General features: G+C 37.2%; 1 protein-coding gene across 3 annotated transcripts in view; it reads right to left on the bottom strand.

Moving 5' to 3' along the window:
• The window catches only part of nbeal1 (neurobeachin like 1), a 117073-nt gene that overhangs the window by 72081 nt on the left and 25869 nt on the right, over window positions 1-19123 (bottom strand). For 2 of the 3 annotated variants that reach the window (XM_002937719.5, XM_012971008.3), the window contains exons 7-16: window positions 17553-17635; window positions 17358-17443; window positions 15053-15359; window positions 14372-14478; window positions 13691-13777; window positions 8859-8942; window positions 6348-6446; window positions 4555-5135; window positions 3982-4114; window positions 2027-2146 (exon numbers count right to left, since the gene is read on the bottom strand). In XM_002937719.5, the coding sequence (XP_002937765.2) occupies window positions 2027-2146; window positions 3982-4114; window positions 4555-5135; window positions 6348-6446; window positions 8859-8942; window positions 13691-13777; window positions 14372-14478; window positions 15053-15359; window positions 17358-17443; window positions 17553-17635 (1687 nt within the window). The remainder of the gene's footprint in view (window positions 1-2026; window positions 2147-3981; window positions 4115-4554; window positions 5136-6347; window positions 6447-8858; window positions 8943-13690; window positions 13778-14371; window positions 14479-15052; window positions 15360-17357; window positions 17444-17552; window positions 17636-19123) is intronic. The other variant, XM_012971009.3, reaches the window with a different exon arrangement.

Genomic DNA, 19123 nt, shown 5'->3' with positions numbered 1-19123 from the left:
AAATATACCAAATTTATTGAAGATAAAATAGTGAAATAAGCATTAAAGGGGACATACTGTGTAAAAAACAAGATTGCGCCAGTGCATTATACTCTTTTAAATATATAAGGAAAGTGCTTTGAAAAGTTGTGTTTCAGGATGATTTACTGAAAATTTCCACCAATCACTTTCACTTCCTGCTTCCTCCTTTCCCAGGCTATGCAAGGGAACTGGCGGCACTCAGCACACTAGGTTAGGCTGACCTAATAGGGGACTAAAACCTCTATTTTTTTGCTCCTGGCAGGTATCGTTACAACACGCCCACCAATAATTTGAAAAACTGTAGCAGATCAATAGATATTGCTAATTTTTAGCCCAAGGTGAAACCAGCACCATATTTTATTCTTTAAGGTGGCCATACACTTTCAGATTTTAGTCTTCTTCCGACAAACATTCAGATATTGATCATACATTTAAATGCAATTATCTAAAATTAACATTCAGATTGAAATTGTAGGATAAAGCCAGATCAAGATGGTCTGAACATGAAATAGTTGGCAGACACCAATCGTAAGAAAGTGAGTTCCTAGAAATGCACTGTATGACCCCCAAGGATATCGTTCGATATACAATACATGCACAGATTTTACCGAAACCATGTTTCATATGATTTTATTGGTGCGTGTATGGCCAGCTTTATTGCCTACAAGATGGGGGATTTTCAGTTATGCTATATATCGCCTTTAAAGAAAATATTTCAGAGGAATCAATGATCATATAAGGCAAGCTTATTATTAAGGACCCAGAGGGTCTGAAACACATCAGGCCAAACCAATTTTTAAAATATATGTATCTATAAAGCACAACAATGGTGGCAATACCAGATGAACGGAAATTACACATCCTACAAGATTCAAGTTGGTATGGTACCTAATGAGTTTTGTGCATTATATTTATATCCCCTGCATCCAAAGACTTTTTACGAAGCATTAAAACAAAGTAATGCTAATACCACCAAAAGAGCACTTTAAAGGAATTAAAGTATGTGTTACTACACTGCACTGGTAAAAATTGTGTGTTTCCTTCAGAAACACTAATTTATATAAATAAGCTACTGTGTAACCATGGGTCAGCCATTCAGAATGAATAGGGCATATAGGCACATGTTTGCATAACAGATGCATAGAAAAAATTGTTTAGTTCCTACACAGGATGGTAAAGAGGGGTCAAATGCAATCCATGACTCTTTATAGGAGTTTAGAATGAAGACTTTTTGATATTACTTGGTCTTTAAAGGACAAAGAAAGGCTAAGTCACTTGGGGGTGCCAAAATGTTAGGCACCCCCAAGTGACTTTAATCGGTTACCTTGGACCCTGGGCTGGTGCCCCTGTTAGGAGAAAACAGCACCAGCCCGGGGTACCTGCGAGCGAGCGCTTCCTCCTTCCGGCTTTGTTTTGCCAGGACCCCACGACAGGCGCATGCGCGGTAGAGTGAAAAGTTCAGCTTTCCCACTCTACTGCGCGTGCGAGCGAACAGGAAGGAGGAAGCGCTGCAGCTACCCCGGGCTGGTGCTGTTCTCTCCGAACAGGGGCACCAGTCCGGGGTAAAAGGTAGGCGTCACTTGGGGGTGCCTAACATTTTGGCACCCTCAAGTGACTTTGCCTTTCCTTCTCCTTTAAGAAATGCATGTATGTACATTCCATACCAGAAAAAAAAATCTGTTTAGTAGTACAGGTATGGGACCCATTATCCAGAATTTGGATCTTTGTAACTGAAGTCTACTTAAAAAATATTTGAACATTACATAAACCTAACAGGATTGTTTTGCCTCCAATAAGGATTAATTATATCTTAGTTGGGATCAATTACAAGGTTCTGTTTTATTATTACAGAAAAAAAAAAAAAGAAATTGGTTTTAAAAATGTAAATTATTTGATTAAAATGGAATCAATGGGAGATGGACTTCCCATAATTCCGAACTTTCTGGATAATGGGTTTCCAGATAAGGGATCCCATACCTGTACAACCAATTTAATCTTTACTTACTTCATTCATAGAAGGAAACTTGAGAGGGGCCGAGGCTTTCTGCTGGCCATTCACATAGATATAAACAAAGCTTTGTCCAAAGGGTCTTTTTCCAGGCACATGAACAATTGTTACATTATGCTGTTGCAGATGACAAAACAAATAAACATATTTAAACAAATATCAGAAAACAAAGTTGTATACATTATTTAAATGCTGATACCCAGCTTTGAACAGATTTTTTTTATATACAGGTATAGGACCCATTATCCAGAATGCTCGGGACCAAGGGTATTCCGGATAAGGGGTCTTTCCGTAATTTGGATCTCAATACCTTAAGTCTACTAAAAAAATCAATAAAACATTAATTAAACCCAATAGGATTGTTTTGCATCCAATAAGGATTAATTATATCTTAGTTGGAATCAATTACAGGGTTTTGTTTTATTTCTACATAGAAAAAGGAAATCAGTTTTAAAATTCTGAATTATTTGATTAAAATGGAGTCTATGGGAGTCGGGCATTCCGTAATTCGGAGCTTTCTGGATAACGGGTTTCCGGATAAGGGGTCCGATACCTGTATTAGGTTCCCGTGGAAATTATAATCATAAATTATTATCCTTTATTTTTATGGAACCAGCATACTTCCTAGTGTCCATCATCACATGAGTCCCTGCCCCATCTGAGCTTACCTACACATTCACATAAAACATCAGGGGGCACTTACCTTGCCTCTAGGTTTTAAAAGATGTCCAATATATTTAATTTTCAATAAACACAAAAACACAAATTCATTTACAATCTCAACAAGCTAATTATGCAAATCTTCTTTAGAGAGAAGTGCATTTTCATAAGTATATTTGTAGTTTTACAAATTAGTAGCAAATTACAAATGCGAAAATGTTTACAAATTCATAAAAAAAAAAAATAGCTTTTGGAGGATTTTGAAGCTTATACTTGCCATGGCAATACTCTGTTATAATGGGCATCCACCGGTCAACTTCATTTTTACGACACGTATTCAAATAACTCACTGGGGGTCATTTATAAAATTCTTGCAGCGCAGAATGATTCGCACAGTGAACCTATTTGCTCTGCCCATGTTTACATTTATAAAGCAAGACAAGATTGGTGCATTTAATGTGCAAACATAATTGCGGGCTGCAATCACAGTGTGAACATGCTTAAAAGCTTTCTAAATATGAAATATTCACAAATTGAAAATATTTATGCACACACTCCGTGTCTGAGTTACATCAAAACTTGGCAGCAGAAAAAATATTTGCAAAACGGATTTTGCAAATTGCAAATGTATATTTGCAAAGAGAAAAGTGGTGCTATATCTGTGCACAATAAACACACACAGAGAGCATGCTCATGCAATCTACTATCTCATTTGCATATTTTTGTGTGCAATTCGCATTCCATTGTGATTCGCAAAAAAAAAAAAAGGAAAGTCAGGTACAGCAGTGCAAAATATAAGTGTTAAGGGGAAAACATTTGCAAAACAACCATTTGCACAAACTTTATAAATGACCCCCACTCTCTATACATAGTTCTCCTTCCCTTTGCATTTTGTTTCTTTCTTTCCACTCATTCAAATCATCAACCTTGCTAAACAAGTGGATCTTAATGTGTAGGGCGAGCTTTAGAATTACCACAAAGCTTAAACAGATTCTTTTAAAGTGTCCTTGCTGCCTATGTCCTACTGTATTTTAACTTTCCTTCGATAAATAAATACCGACACCTGAAATTAAACTGTTTTTTTTTAAATATATCATAATATTGTCATTGTAGGAGCTTTAAAATTGTGCCATGAAAGTATTTGCTCAATGCTCAATTCCCTATCTGATCTTATTCCTTTAGGAGGGGGGTGCCATATTTGTGCAACATTAGTCCCTTAGCATTAGAAACTATAATTGACAGGTTGAGAAAGGACAGTCAGGTGGCAAACAATTGCAGTAAACTCATCTTACCCATAATGAATCACAAAAGCAATGGTCGGGTAACATAACCGTGGCATATTCCTTTTTTGTGCATACTGCAACAACAAGAACCCCAGAGGAAGTAATAAATGCTTCAAAGCCCGTACCACTGCTGGTAAAAAAGCTGTAAAAAGAGTTGTCTGTCAAATGTTTGTTGCTAATCAACCAAAAACACACTTATCACATGGTTTAGTTCTTCAGAGGTTATATTATTCGTTAGAACAATTACACATAGAGAGATTTGATGCCTGCTTTAAAAATTTGCTAGTGAAACCAGGTGTTCCCCCCCATGATTAAGCGGAATTGCTGTGAGTAATGTAATTTTTAACGTGGATGACAAACCTCCCCTTATCAAGAGGAGGTGATTACAACGACACATAAACCCTTCCCGTATATCTCCCCCACCCAAACCACGCCATTTGTATTGATTATATCCCGTTTGCCAGCAACATCACATTTTCCGTAAACAAGCAGGAGCCTTTACCCAGCAGCCATTCACTCAACACAACAGAATTATATTACATATATATATTACATTATATTAAGGAAGAGTTGCATGCATACCTGTATAACTGTTTTCTCTTTGTTCCACTGCTTGAAACAGCAGAAAATGACTGGTCCTGATCCAGACAAAGCCAAGCAAAAAATGAAAAGGCAGAACCAGGCCATTTTTGTACAGTGGGCACAGCTATACCTGCCAAGCTATGGGACAAGTTGAAGTACTGCAAGGCACTACATAATCCCTGCTTTCGAGTTATTGCGAGCAAGGCCCGGGTGACAGGTATCACATAAGGGTGACTTTGCTTGTGTTCTTTAGTTCTTAGCAAGCTTAATAGGTGAAATAACTCTTCAGAGCTCATTGACTGGCTTCCCAGAGAACCCAAAAGGCCAATGAGGTTTTCAGCGCAGGCTCGATGAAGAGAATAGTGTGAATTTAGAGTCTCTATAATACGAATAACCATGTTGGCGTTAACACACATTGTTCGGCTTTGCTTGTTTATGCAGCAGATCCTCTTTAGCCACTCAGAGATAAAGATTTGTAGATCATGGGACTGTATCTCTGGCAACCACTGAATAAGCAGCAGCAGGGGCTGAACATTACTGATTCCCAAAATTCCAACAATGTTATGATCTCCCTCAACAGCCTGCAAAACAGACTTGCTGTTAGAGCACATGTTTCAGAATATAAACAGAAAATACATATTCAATAACAAAGCTACAAACAGTGATTATAAAAGATAGGACATTAATAATAGAATAATCATTGAACATTAAATCACAGTGGAATTTTGTTTTTCTGACACTGATTAACAGAAGTAGACACTTTCACGTCAAAGTAAAAAAACACAAAATAACTTATGACATAAGAATACAGACTCGGCAGCCACTGCTATCCCCTGACCTGTGCTTTTTAATCACCTTTTCATGAAGCTGCTTCTTTATAGTGTAGGTTATGCTAACATACTAAGTCACCAGAAGTTGGATTTTCCAGATACATGTATATTTATATTACAATTTATAACACAATCACTTGAAACCCCTTAACTACACAAAGGTGATCCATTTAACCAACAGAGATTTGAATTGGCTGCACCAGTGACGATCAAATTTGTTTTCTTATTTCATAATTATAAAGTTAAATAATTTTCCAAAGATCTGTTTTCACCTCTGCATGAGTTTATTTCTAATAAAACACTGTATATTCATGCAGATACTTAACAAAAATTGTGTCAAATGTGATTGTCCCTCACCTCATTTAGAAGAGTATAAAATGAATGCCAGATCACCAGAAGAAAACTCCAAAGCCAAGTTAAAGGGCACAGTACTCACCTGTATAGGTAAATATGCTCACGATATTATTATTATTACGAGATTATGCTATTTATTATCTCCTGGTGCTTCTCTGCTCAGTTCTATTACTACTGTAACACTCAGTAAGGAATTGTGCAGAGAAGTATCCAAAGACACTTTTTACACATGTAAATTAAGTGTTTGCTGTTCTGTACCCTACTTAGACACAAAAGCAGGGGTGCTTATGTTACACAGGGTTATGACAGTCTCCTCTGGCAAATTGTCTGTTTAACCTAGGATAAAACACCCCTATGTTGGATTGCTATACAGCATGCCTCAGCAAATATATTCTTCTGTAAAATCAAAGCAGCTCTACATCAGGCTATAAAAATTAAATAATTATTAATATAGCTGTTTATGTAGAAATACTCTGCGGATGACAGCAGCATGGCAGTCGCTATTAGTTATATAAATATGCAGTGAAGTAATGCTTAGTGCTTAAATAGACTATATAATAATATTTATCAATCAATTTAAAGTTAAAAAAATAAATAAATAAAAGTTACCATGTTTAGAAGCTCTTCTAGTAATAGCCGAGTTGGTTGTCCCAGTGATTTTAATACATCAAGAAAGTGTGCATAACCTATTCTTTCTTTAAAAACTTCCTTTAAAAAACAAAAAGACAATTCGTTAGCTTTAATGATGCCAAGCTGACCCATGTAAGTTATTAAGGCACGTAAAACAGTACTAATTTTAGCAAGGTTCCAGCATTTCAGCCCCAAAATAAACTTTCCTGCTTTGTGCTGATAAACCCCTCATGTGTAACAATGATTGATGTCTAGTAAATACATTTTAATTTTTTTTCCCCACATAATCCTGCATGTTTGTTTAATTCATGAATTTAACATAATTTCACATAATTTTTATATTTTATTGAATACTAAGAAGCACACAAAAGATTTTACTTAATAAATGACTGAATTTGAACGCTAATTTGAATATTACATTTGATTCCATTTGCCTCTAAGAGCTGGTTCAAGATTCACTTGAGCTTGCTCAGTGTGAGACAAAGAACATCAGGCTGTTTGTTATAATATTATGAATCCACTTCAAGCAAACAGGGGACTTAAGGTGGCCATACACGGGCCGACTATAGCTGCCGATATCGGTCCCTTGGACCGATTCGGCAGCTAATCGGCCCGTGTATGGGGAGAGCAGAGCGGCCTGGCCCACCGATATCTGGCCTGAAATTGGCCAGATCTCGATCGGCCAGGTTAGAAAATCTGGTCGGATCGGGGACCGCATCGGCTCGTTGATGCGGTCCCCGATCCAACTGCCCCATTGCCGCCCACATAATCCGATGGTTTGGCCCCAGGGCCAAACCATCGGATTATTATTTTTTTTACCTAAATGGTCCCCGATATCGCCCACCCGTAGGTGGGGATATCGGGGGAAGATCCGCTCGCTTGGCGACATGGCCAAGCGAGCGGATCTGCTCGTGTATGGCCACCTTTACACTTACAATTGTTAAATAATGAAACAAAAGGATTAGACGAAACAGAGGTTTGCTGATGTTTTAGGGTTGCTTTGCTGCTCTTAGAACATGGCATCATGAAATAGTGAAAGTTTACCAAGGCATTTAGGAGCATAATACTGACTTCAGTACGAGCTGGGTCTCTGTTGCAAAAGATAAATTTTTTTCAGAAAAATTAATTACCTGAAAAAAGTTGAAAAGACAATATTTTTGCCTATGACTATAAATATTTATGTAAGCAAAGAGTTAAATTTGATGTTTCATTTTTTTTCCCCCCCAACATTTAGGGGCCTATTTATTATGAAAACAGAGACCAAATACACCACACATCACAAGGCATTACAGCCTATAAAATGTGTAGTGATTTTCAGCAATGGCGCACCTGTGTGAAAATCTGGTGTAAGTGGAAGCAGCAACTTGAAAATGATATGTGAAAATATGGCATTTATCCAATTGCCACTTTAATTGACTTTAATGGATCCCGCAAAGGTCTGTAGTGGTGTAAAGTATTGGTGTCCAATCCAGTGATTGGGAGGTGCATAATAAAACACACACCTTGATAAAGCCACCATTTATTTTACATAGATTTTTACACCTTTATCTTGTGTTAATCATTTTACACAGTATGATAAGTATGTGGAGAATGTGTACCAGTGTTCTGCCTAGAAAAAAAGGTAATTAAAATAAGATACCTTTTAACAGGGCAGAATAAGGGCGAAGACACGCAGAGCTACTAGTAGCAGATACTTTTTCAGCTACTAAATGCAAGAAAATAACCTGCCATAGACAATACTGAGAATTGCCTCTGCTAAAACAAACATAGAGACAGGTCTTTCAACAGGACTTTCTAAGGATAATGTCCCATGGGGAGATTTAGTCGGCGCGATCTTTAAAAAGCGAGTTCCAGCTACAAGTCTCTCATCTTTTCCTAACAAGCTATTACTAGAGATTTCAATAACAGAGCGATTCTATTTCCCACAAATCCAGGTGTCATATTCCCCGCCCACAATTAGAAATTACCTTCAGTGCAATGGGGAAATCGCAGCATCTTCCCGCTCAATGGGTTTTACTTACAGCGATTCCAATGGTTTTGTTTCTTTGTAAAATTGCTCGAAAAAGGGTCTCGGAGCGATAAGCAATTTGAAGTAGTATCGCCAGTTTAGGTACTGGCGATCTATATTCTTCTCTATGTACTGACAAAATGAGCAACTTGTTGCTGGAACTCGCTTTTTAAAAATTGCAGCGACTAATCTCTCCGTGGGACATTAGCCTAAGCAGGATGAACCCTGCTATTTTTTTAAGTGCAAACCATGCAACATTTTGGTGGTATGCCCCTTCGTCAGACATTGCATATTTTAGTAGTCACGATAAGTAGCTGCTACTAGTAGCTCTGTGTGTCTTTACCCTTAAAACAGTTGTTTAATTGAAGCTGTTTAGTTTGAAAGCTATAATGCTTCCATCTGTTCAAGAAGCCAGTATAGCTAGAAATATATGCAATTAGGCACCTTACTGCTCTTTTGTAATAAAAAAAAGAAAGTTTTACCTTTGCAGAAGGAGATTTATGCTTCACTGCTGTAAGAGCCTGAATGGTTGTTACAGATAAACGATCTAACCTTTCCTGAAAAACCTGCAGAAGAAAGAAAACCAACAACAATAACATACTTGAATAGATGGATGTGCTACTGAGTATTAAAATTAAATCATTTTAAAGAGTACTTATCACCTTTAACTTTTGTTTGCTGTTATATATAAATGAGAATATTCTAGATGTTAACTGCTGACCTTCAATAAATCTAACAGACACCTAATTGTGTTTATGTAAGGCAACAGGACATACATGTATTTAAGTAACAATTAGAGAGTGTCAATAAGTTATTGAAAGCACTATTGAGATACACATAACAGCCCATAAAGAAGCAGTCAATTAACCTAGTTAGAGGTGATACTTGCCCTTTAAACTTTCTTTCCCACACAACACTGATTTTAGGCATCTAATTACTTTTCACCACAAGTATTTATATATGTCCCTCCACCAACCCAACTTAAAAAGGCAATTAATCAATGATGCAGGAAAACAAGGAAAAAAAAGTCATACTCACAAAGCACAGGGGCAAAATGCAAACTTTCATTAAAACATTAAATAGCTGTGTATTATGGGTTTTCCCGCTACAATATTTAGAAGCTTTCACTGGCATATTTAGTATGTATATGTCTACATTATAACACACATTCAACCTTTACTTAACGTTTAAAGGTCAATATAATTTGCTTTACTCATTCAATCATCAATTAGGGCACAGTTACCATATACAAATGTAGAGTTGTTAAAAAACTTGCATTTGCTACACATAAAATACTGGAAAAATAGTAATCTTTTATTTTAGTGTTGTGTATTCTGCTTTCAGATAATGGTATTATCAGTTTGTGAATATGCAAATCACTGTAACATCTGTAAGGCTAGACACACAGTCAAAATGCCTTTTTACACCTGCCATTACTAGCCTTTAAAAAGACTGGACTGGAATTGCTTCTTATGACAGAAACTGGTGAGTTTCTCATAAAGAGCAATAGTAGTCACTCCTGCCACAGACCTAAAAATTTTAAAAAGGGAAGAATACCTTCAAAGAACAATTTAAAGAAGAAGGAAAAATAAAAACTAAGTAAGCTTATCAGAAAGAACTATGTAAATACAGCCATAAGCACTCACAGAAACGCTGCACTGAGTCCTCTATCAAAAGAAACACAGGATTTCTTGTTTCTTTTTTTGTAAACATGTTATTAGGGTATCTGACTTCCTCTCTGAGAAAAATCCTTCATTCCTGGGGCCAGAGTATTTGCAGTTCTCTCCTCTCTCCTGCTCCCCCCTCCCTTAAGAATTCACAAGAATGCACTCCCCCTCCCATCATGTGTGACCTATACTACCAAAAGCTAGAGCAACAGCAGGAAGCTACAGAGACCAAGCTAAAATGGCAGCTGCTATCTTAAACAAACAAAGGGAGCTTCTAGGGCTGTTTACTCAGGTATAATAAAGCTTTCTGCAGAATAAATATAGCATTCTAGCTTGCACTAATGTTACATAGTTACATAGGGCTGAAAAGAGAGTCCATCAAGTTCAACCCTTCCAAGTAAACCCAGCACACACAACCTATACTTACCAATCTTAACTATCATATACATAAACTAGAAAGGGAAGTTTGAGAACAAACTTCATGTTGGGTTGAAAAACGTGAAGTTACTGAATGAAATCTGATCTGTTGTTGGCTCGGCCCACTTTTTCTAACCTTGGACCACAGTTATATAGTAAAAACCACTGTGCAAAATTTGGGGACCCTGGTTTTAATAGTGTCTGAATAGCAGCAATTTAAATTTCCCCACTGAAAGTCAACAAGTGACATCTGATTGGCGGTTGGTAGCTCCGCCCACGTTTTTTAACCTGGAACTACAGTTACCCAGTGACTAACTCTGCTAAGTTTAGGGACCCTAGGATTAATAGTTAAAGAACGGCAGCAGTTTAAAGTTAAACCAATAAAAGTTAAATGGTAAATTGTGATTGGTGGTTGGTGGGTGTGCCCAACAGTGGGCACCCTGGCATAAATAGTGTGAGAATGGCAGCATTTTAAATTTAAACCAATAAAATTCAATGGATGAAATCTGATTGGCTGTTAGTGGCCCAACCCACTTTTCCTATTTTTGAACTGGACTCCCCCAGTGACCAACTTTGCAAAGTTTGGTGACTCAGGCATAAAAATTGTGAGAGCATTTTACACTTTAGCATTGAAAGTAAATAGGTGAAATGTGATTGGCTGTTGGTGGTTTCGCCTACTTTTTCAAAACTAAAACCGCAGTTAGCTGGTGCCTTACTCTGGCAGCAGGTTGGAGCAGGCCAAGTCAATAGGTAAAACCTGATTGGCTGTTCACTGCTCCGCCCACTTTTGGGCATCCGTCATATTTTTATTCAGGCTGACCCCATGACTATGTGATTCAAGTTTGGGGAGTGTAGCCTCAAAGCTGTAACATTGGCAGCAGTTTCAATTTCCCCATAAAAGTCAATGGGTGAAATTTGATTGGCTGTTGTTGGCCCCTCCCACTTTGGGGTCATCCAACAAATGTCGCTGTTTCATTCGGAGTGACCCCACTATTATGTTATTCAAGTTTGGGGGGTGTAGCTTCAAAGCTGTAAGTGTGGCAACAGTTTGAAAATCTCCCCTGTCAAAGTCAATGGGAAAATTGGGGTGTTCGGAGCGGCGCCACAAAAAGACAAGGGGCGGGATCACTTAGAAAAGCACAAGCAACCTGCTCGCTATAGGGCGAAGAAGTATGGAGAGTTTGGATGTTGTACCCCGAAACTGTAGGAGGAGTAGTGTTTAGAAAATGGGGGGCGCTAAGAAGAAGAAAAAGAGGAAGAATAAGCTGAAGTCGAAGAACAGTAGGTTGGGTTTTTCAACCTAACATAATGATAGGTTTCAGGCAGGTTAAAAAATTTAGTCGGATCGGGGACCGCATCGGCTCGTTGATGTGGTCACCGAACCGACTGCGCCCATTACCATAGTTTTAATTCAGTCGCTCCCTAAGCGACCAGATCTTAACATGTATGGCCACCTTAAGTGAAAAAAGATTGAGGACTGCACTACAGAACTAAGAGAAAACACTGCTCACATCTGCATATGCCACTGTACATATGAATATTTTCAGGAATTTATGACAACCAAAAATAATTGTGGCTGACTAAAGATCTTACAGCAGCTCCAATTATACTAATTTAACACACACTCAGAAAGGACCACACATAGCACCCCAAAATCCCAATCCACCAAAATGCTGAAAAAAAAGTGTTAATAAATTAAACAATAGTCATTACATGTGGAGATAAAAGAATCACATTTCACATACATTACTTTAACTCAGCTTTTTCAATGAATAAATGGTTTTACACAAGCATTTCATGCAAAATATGCAGTAAATAGAAACTAAATGTACCTACACAATATATAAAAAAGAAAAATGTTCACTTAAGAAACTGAAGGTAGAAATATGCAATTACCTCTTCTAGCAATACACATAGAACATTGGCTAAATAGCACTGAAACTGGCATTAATTCAAAGTCATATACAGGTATAGGACCGGTTATCCAGAATGCTGGGGCTTTCCAGTTAGGGGATTTTTCCGTAATTTGGATCTCTATACCTTAAGTCTCCTAAAAAAATAATTTAAACATCATTTAAGCCCATTAGGATTGTTTTGCCTCCAATAAGGATTAATTATAATTTAGTTGGGATCAAATACAAGGCACTGTTATTATTATTAATTATTATTACAGAGAAAAAGGAAATTATTTTTAAAAATTAGAATTATGTTCTTAGAATGGAGTCTATGGGAGATGGCCTTTCCATAATTCAGAACTTTCTGGATAACTGGTTTCCAGATAACGGATCCCATACCTGTACTAATGTTTTCTAATCTACCCAGTGCAAGATATGCACTCCCAATCACTCAGTATAGAATAAATACAAGCCCTATGGCCTTAGTGGGCAACTTCATGTCTCTTATCACTAGCAGTAAAAAGCACCAAGACAGACTAGATTTGTCTAAACATAGCTTAAAAAACAATATTTTTAGTTTCTTTTTCCTAGGGAAACTGCATATCTGAATATTCATTAAAGGGATACTGTCATGATTTTTACAGTGTTTTATTTCTAAATTATACTGATTACATAACAAATAATTCACTCTACCATTTAAAATTGTATTCTTGAACCAACAATTTTTTTTTTTTTTTTTAGTTGTAATATTGGTGTGTGGGCAGCCATCTCAGTGCATTGTGCCTGATTCTGAGCTTTCAGAATGAGCCAGAGCTACACATTAGAACTGCTTTCTGATAACCTATTGTTTCTCCAACTCCAATGTAACTGGAGGACTCCCAAGCTAGACTTGGATTTCTTACTTTTAAGTGCTATTCTGATATCTACTGGCAGCTGCTATCTTGTTCTGCTCATCAGTTGCTGGGAGGGAAGTGATATCACTCCAACTTGCAGCTCAGCAGTAAAGTGTGACAGAAGTTTATCAGAGCACAGAGCACAGATCACAGGGTTGTGGCACCCTGGGAATTGAAGAATATGGCTAGCCCCATGACAAAATAAATATAAAAAATCTGTTTGTGTTTTTGAAAAATGGAATTCAATGCAGGATTCTGTTGTTGCAGCTCTTTTAACTGTGTATTTTGAAAAGAAAAAACATGTTTTCCTTTAAATCAACAAATTTTCATGAAGTGAATGTTAATATCCTGAATATAGAATTAAGCTGAGTTGAAGTAAGGTGAAAGAAATGTCATCATGTCAAGCCCTTAGTCCATCAGTGCTGTTACTGACTATGTGTACCTGATTTTCATTCATTTCTGTCAGTAATTTGTTGACAAGTTCTTTTTCACTCTTTTCTGCCCCTCTATAGTTAGCGTTTAACAAAAGCTGCAGGATGAAGACAAGAACATTGCAAAGAGCTGATTTAACAGTTAGGAGCAGCCATGAAGGGGATGGGACCATCACAGGTAAGAATCTTAACAAGAACATGTATCCCATCATAAAAGCAATTAATCCTACAAGTTTTGTTTTTACCAAATGTAAAAAAGCATGCACTGTTAACTGTTTATCAGACTAGGTATATAAGACCAGGGTGCTTAATATGTTAAATACCTTAGCAAAAAGGGTTTACAGTGTCAAGAAGAAAACTATTATATAACCAAGACCACTGTTTATTTTTTAGCATATAATAAACTAGAAAAATACACAGATTTAGTGGATCAGTTATTCAGTAGCTAACAAACACTTTAGGGACAAAAAAAAAAAAAAAGGCCACAGTTTTGAGGTATGATGTTTTTTCCCACTGAATTAAATGTTTACTGTTTGTGGGAGGCCGGTTTATCCAGCCCTAGTGGTGGGAGGGGGTGACTGTTAGCCCAGATGCTCAAATTACTAAGCATGCTTCCGGAGGACCTGCATTTTATTATGAAAACCCTACATTCACCATGTAGACCAACAAACACATTTTCTTTTTAATCTTACCCTGCAATTCTGTAGCAGTCGGATAAGATGTTCAAAGCAGTTGCTGTTAAGAAAAATTGCTTGCAGAACTGGTCTGTCTTTGCAGTTTAACATATCAGTCATACAGGCTGCAAAAACCAAGTGAGAATAAGATTCTGCATATCTGCATAGCTTTAGATATTGTGGAAAAGACCAAATTTAATATTCAAGAATTTTTTTAATAGCAGTTTTTATACATTAAGAATTAAAACAGGAAGATTTAAGTTTCATCTAATGAGAATGTTTTTGGATCAGGGATAGGGTGACCAGATCACTTGAAAATTCAAGGACACAACTAGAAAATCTATCCAGCAGGGCTGAACTGATTGCGGTTTAATTAAAATTGCCCTGCAACATGTATATATTAGACATGTCCCTGAATTTTATATGTGATCTGGTCACCCTGATCAAGACTTTGTAAATTAAAAATCAGGTCAAATTGTGAGTTTCAATTACCTTTCCAACATGGGAGCAGTGGCAGTTTAAATTGAAATCTAAACAACTATACTTCAGTTGCCATTTTACATGGGATGAACATATAGTAAGTTAGACTTGTAAATTAACTTAACATTGCTATTTCTATATGCATTTTACTGTTACTACTCATACCGAGAAACAAAAAAAATTAAGCAAAAAAGAAAAAAAAAACAAAAAACAACTTACTCAGCATCTTAATCTGTAGTGTAATAAATCTGTTTTCCCAGTGCCTGGATCTCCTTTGGCTGGATAATGCTGAATGGTCAGAGTTGAGCAGCTTGAAATAGTTCTCCAGAATAGTGCTTATCTCTACCTGTCTCTGGTCAGAACTGCTGACCAACAAGATGTGAATGACCTCTGTCAAACATTTTAGGGTTAGCTCAGCCTTTCGACTCACTTCACCTGTGTCTCCATCATTCCAAGTATCACAATCTGCCAAGATACGCATCAGGACTTCAATTGTGGCTGGAGAGATTGCCTGAAGTGCATTTCTCTGCAGGAAAAAAAAAATCATATTTTAAAAACACAGAAATACTGGTATGTCCTTTTCTATTTTTATTTGTGTTCTGGCCAATCTCCCTCAAGACAAAGCAGAATAAATTAGCCTTTATCTGAAAGGCTTGTAAACATTTACTATATTGCTGAGAGGAGCTACTTTGGCTGATTTTACAATGATTTAACAATGACATAAAAATGTTCACCTCAGCTGCCCGAGGAGGCCGATTCTCAACCTACTAATAAATGCAGGCCAAAAATCATCCCATATGCTTTCTCTGTGCATGCACCCAAAGCCAATGTATCAGCCTGGTCAAAGTACAAAGTACAATCGCTTCCGAATACAAAAAAATCGTATTTTTTTAAAGTTTGAGTACTGTGTGTATTTTTTCCGACTTCATTAATTTGCGCAACTTTTTCGTACTTAGCATCAAAAAGCGCGACAAACAAAAACCGTATTTGTCGCGCTGAGTACGAAAGTTTCAGATTCATTCAAGCTTCGGTATCATGAATTTCCTTTGGCCAGGTTGGAGCTGCAGAGTGCCATTGAGTCCTATGGGAAGCTTCCAAAAACATGCACAGAAGGATCCAAGTCGTTTAGGATCGTTCGGATACGAATATTTTGTGACTTTCGGGTCGCCAATACGATATTATTGTGACCGATTTTTTTCGTAAGCATTTTCGTGACATTTCCGATCATCAGAAATTATCGTATCTAATCCGAATTTTTCCCATTTCGGGTTTCAAACTCGTACTTTGATGAATCAACCCCAATGTGTTCAGGTGGAGGCAACAGGAAAGGCTGATGCCAGTGTAAGGGCTGATTCTCTGCTTTTGGATAAAAGCAGGCCTATTATAATCAGCCCTTATGCCACATGGAAAACAGCTGTGTTGTATTTGAGGTGGGAAAAAGACATGACAGACTGGGGTGCTTGTGAAAGCATTGCTCTTGCATATTTGGTATAAAAATCCTAACATCACTGTTGCTGCAAACCAAGGTTTTTGGAGCCCAACACAAGTTAGTAACATGGGGCTGGGGGGTAGAGTTAGGTGTTACAACAGTCTCAAGACACCTTTAAAATGATGGCTTTATAAACTATTCAGTAGTTCCAATTTATATATTTAATAGCAAAATGATATCAAAGTTTGTATTAAAAAAATTCAAATTATTATGCAGAGAAAGGAAGTTAAACATATAGTGACAGTATTGATTTTTATTAAATTCTTACTGTAAAAGGAAATAAGACTACAAACTGTAGTTTTGTAAACAAAATAGCAAAATTAAGGACGAAACTCAAGAGCACATCAACCCAAAACTGCATTGAAATATTACATTCATATTTGCTTGTGTTTACAGAAATTACTAGTGCAATATTGCACACAATTATACCTGGTTCTGTTTTGTTTGAAACTTCAGTGCATATTTTGATTGCTATTCCACAATGTCCTGTCTTTTCTCTGCTAGATGTGCTGGGGTTGCATTGGCATTTTGATAATGGATATCTCCGCTTATAGTTAGTCTTACGTGTGCCAAACTACTCTGTATTAATCATAAAAAACTACAGCAAAAAGCCTTTTCTGTTACGCAGGCTGAGAATCAGCCCCATGCTGACATCAGCCCACTACCTTGCCTGCACTCGGAAACATGGTCTCTGCCTGGGAGCAGGCAGACACGGCACATATCAGCTGTGTAATGCAAACTCTTGGGTGTTTTGCCACGCCTGCCAGCACCAGAGCAGAGACAATGCTTCAGTCTGCAGGTAAGGTAGGAGGCTAATGCCAGCGGAGGAACTGGTTCTCGGGCTGCATTTTTCCCACAGGCCAAGAATCAGCCCTGAGTGGCACTAGCCTAATAACTGTTTATAATACAGACTATACAGAAAGCAAACAACTGCAGTTTAAGCACCGTTTACATCTGGATCCCTTGACCCAAAATGACCAAATGTTATAAAACCTGATAACTGCAAGCACCATATGTGAATCATTCAACACCTACCTGGGAACCAGAAAGGATGGACCCAAAGAGATGCAGCAGGCAACACTTCAAGCTTTCTTTGAGATGTTCACTTTCTTGAAAACACTCTAGGAAGCAAGTTTAAAAATAATAAAAGTTTAGATGTTCATAAACCTTTGATCACACTGAAAAAACAATGGTTTGTTCAGTCTTCTGCCACTATCTAGAAATACTCACGATAAAAGAAAGGTATGAATTCAACAGTGAGGGAAGCTGCTTTGTATTTCTGTCTACTTTTCTCCACTGGGCAGATGATCTTTCTATAAAACAGGAGGTTTATATATTGTTCATAACAGGATTATTTCACAAATATACAGTATAAAAAGTGCAAACTAGGGATTCACTGAATCCAGGATTCAGTTCAGGATTCGGCCAAGATTAGTCCTTTTTCAGCAGGATTCTGATTCGGAATCCATTGTCCTGGCCATATCCTTAAAATCATGTGACTTTTCATCACATAAATACAGAAGTTGAAAATTTTTCTCCATGCACGTGGTTCTTTTAGCCCCTCATTGCCTTCATTTGCATAGGCAAATTGGGGTTCGGATTCAGTATGGTATTTGGCCGAATCTTTCACAAAGGATTCGTGGTTTGGCTGAATCCCAAAATAGTGGATTCGGTGAATCCCTAGTGCAAACAAAACAGTGTTTGGTAACAAATCCTGAAACCAAGTATATGTAAGAGATAAATTCATGTGCATTCCCATTGAAGCAACTGAAGTCAGTTGGGAGTATGCCTTCAACTGGGACAATGAAGCAGTAGATTTCAGCTGCAGAAATGTGTTTGCATAAAAAGCAATGTTGGCTTTGATCAAAGAGCCAACTGCTGCACTAAAAGGGCTAAGGAACCAACTTGCATAATCATGATTCCAAAATCATAAAATCTTCAAATATTTCAAATGTTCACACAAGTTTGTAATAAAGGTTATATCAAATACAGAGATTTCGTGTATTTCTTAATCGTTAGATATCAAGGTAATTTTGTAATACAGTGGAATTTTTTTACTAAATATAATTTTAGCTTCTGAATCGGTGATCCCTCAACCAGTGGCTCAGTAGCAACATGTTGCTTGCCAACCCCTTGGATACTGCTCACAGTGGTCTCAAAGCAGGTCCCTTACCAAGTAATGCATCCTGCGGACACACCTGATACCTGCTCAAAATCAAACCCAGAATTTCCAGCACACAGGCAGATATAAAACACAGACTTGAAAACATTCGTGCAATTCTTTTCAGGCCATATGAGCATTTTTTTTTTTTCAAAAATATAGCCAACATATCTTTAGAGAACTCAAAATATCTAATGCCATCAAGTAGAAAAACTGGCCAACTTTTAAAGTGATGCAGACACTAAAAAACTACACTTAATAATATAATAATATAAATATACATAAAAAGTTGCCTATAGGTCATGTCATGTTTTTCACCGATAGGGCTGCTTTTGTAAGTAATTGTTACCTGAAGTTCCTAAACCTTCTATAGCTTCTAATGCTAACAGACTTTTGCTGCACAAATATGGCAGCCCCCTCATAGAGGAACATGGGGGATCAGATATTGTAAAAGCATTGGGCAAATACTTTTAAAAATTATAAATAGCATGCAAAGACACCATTATGATAGGTGAAGGGTTTAATTTCTGGTATCAGTATCTCTTTAAGAAACAAAAACCACTGCATCCCACCTACATTATCAATATATGGTATATTTCATTATAAATTCATTTCAAGATAAAGGAAAGTGGAATGGAAG

Source organism: Xenopus tropicalis, chromosome 9 (genome assembly GCF_000004195.4).
Source record: "Xenopus tropicalis strain Nigerian chromosome 9, UCB_Xtro_10.0, whole genome shotgun sequence".
Classification (NCBI taxonomy): Eukaryota; Metazoa; Chordata; class Amphibia; order Anura; family Pipidae; genus Xenopus; species Xenopus tropicalis.
The sequence above is the reverse complement of the archived record's forward strand: the minus strand, read 5'-3'. Positions and strand labels throughout refer to the sequence as shown.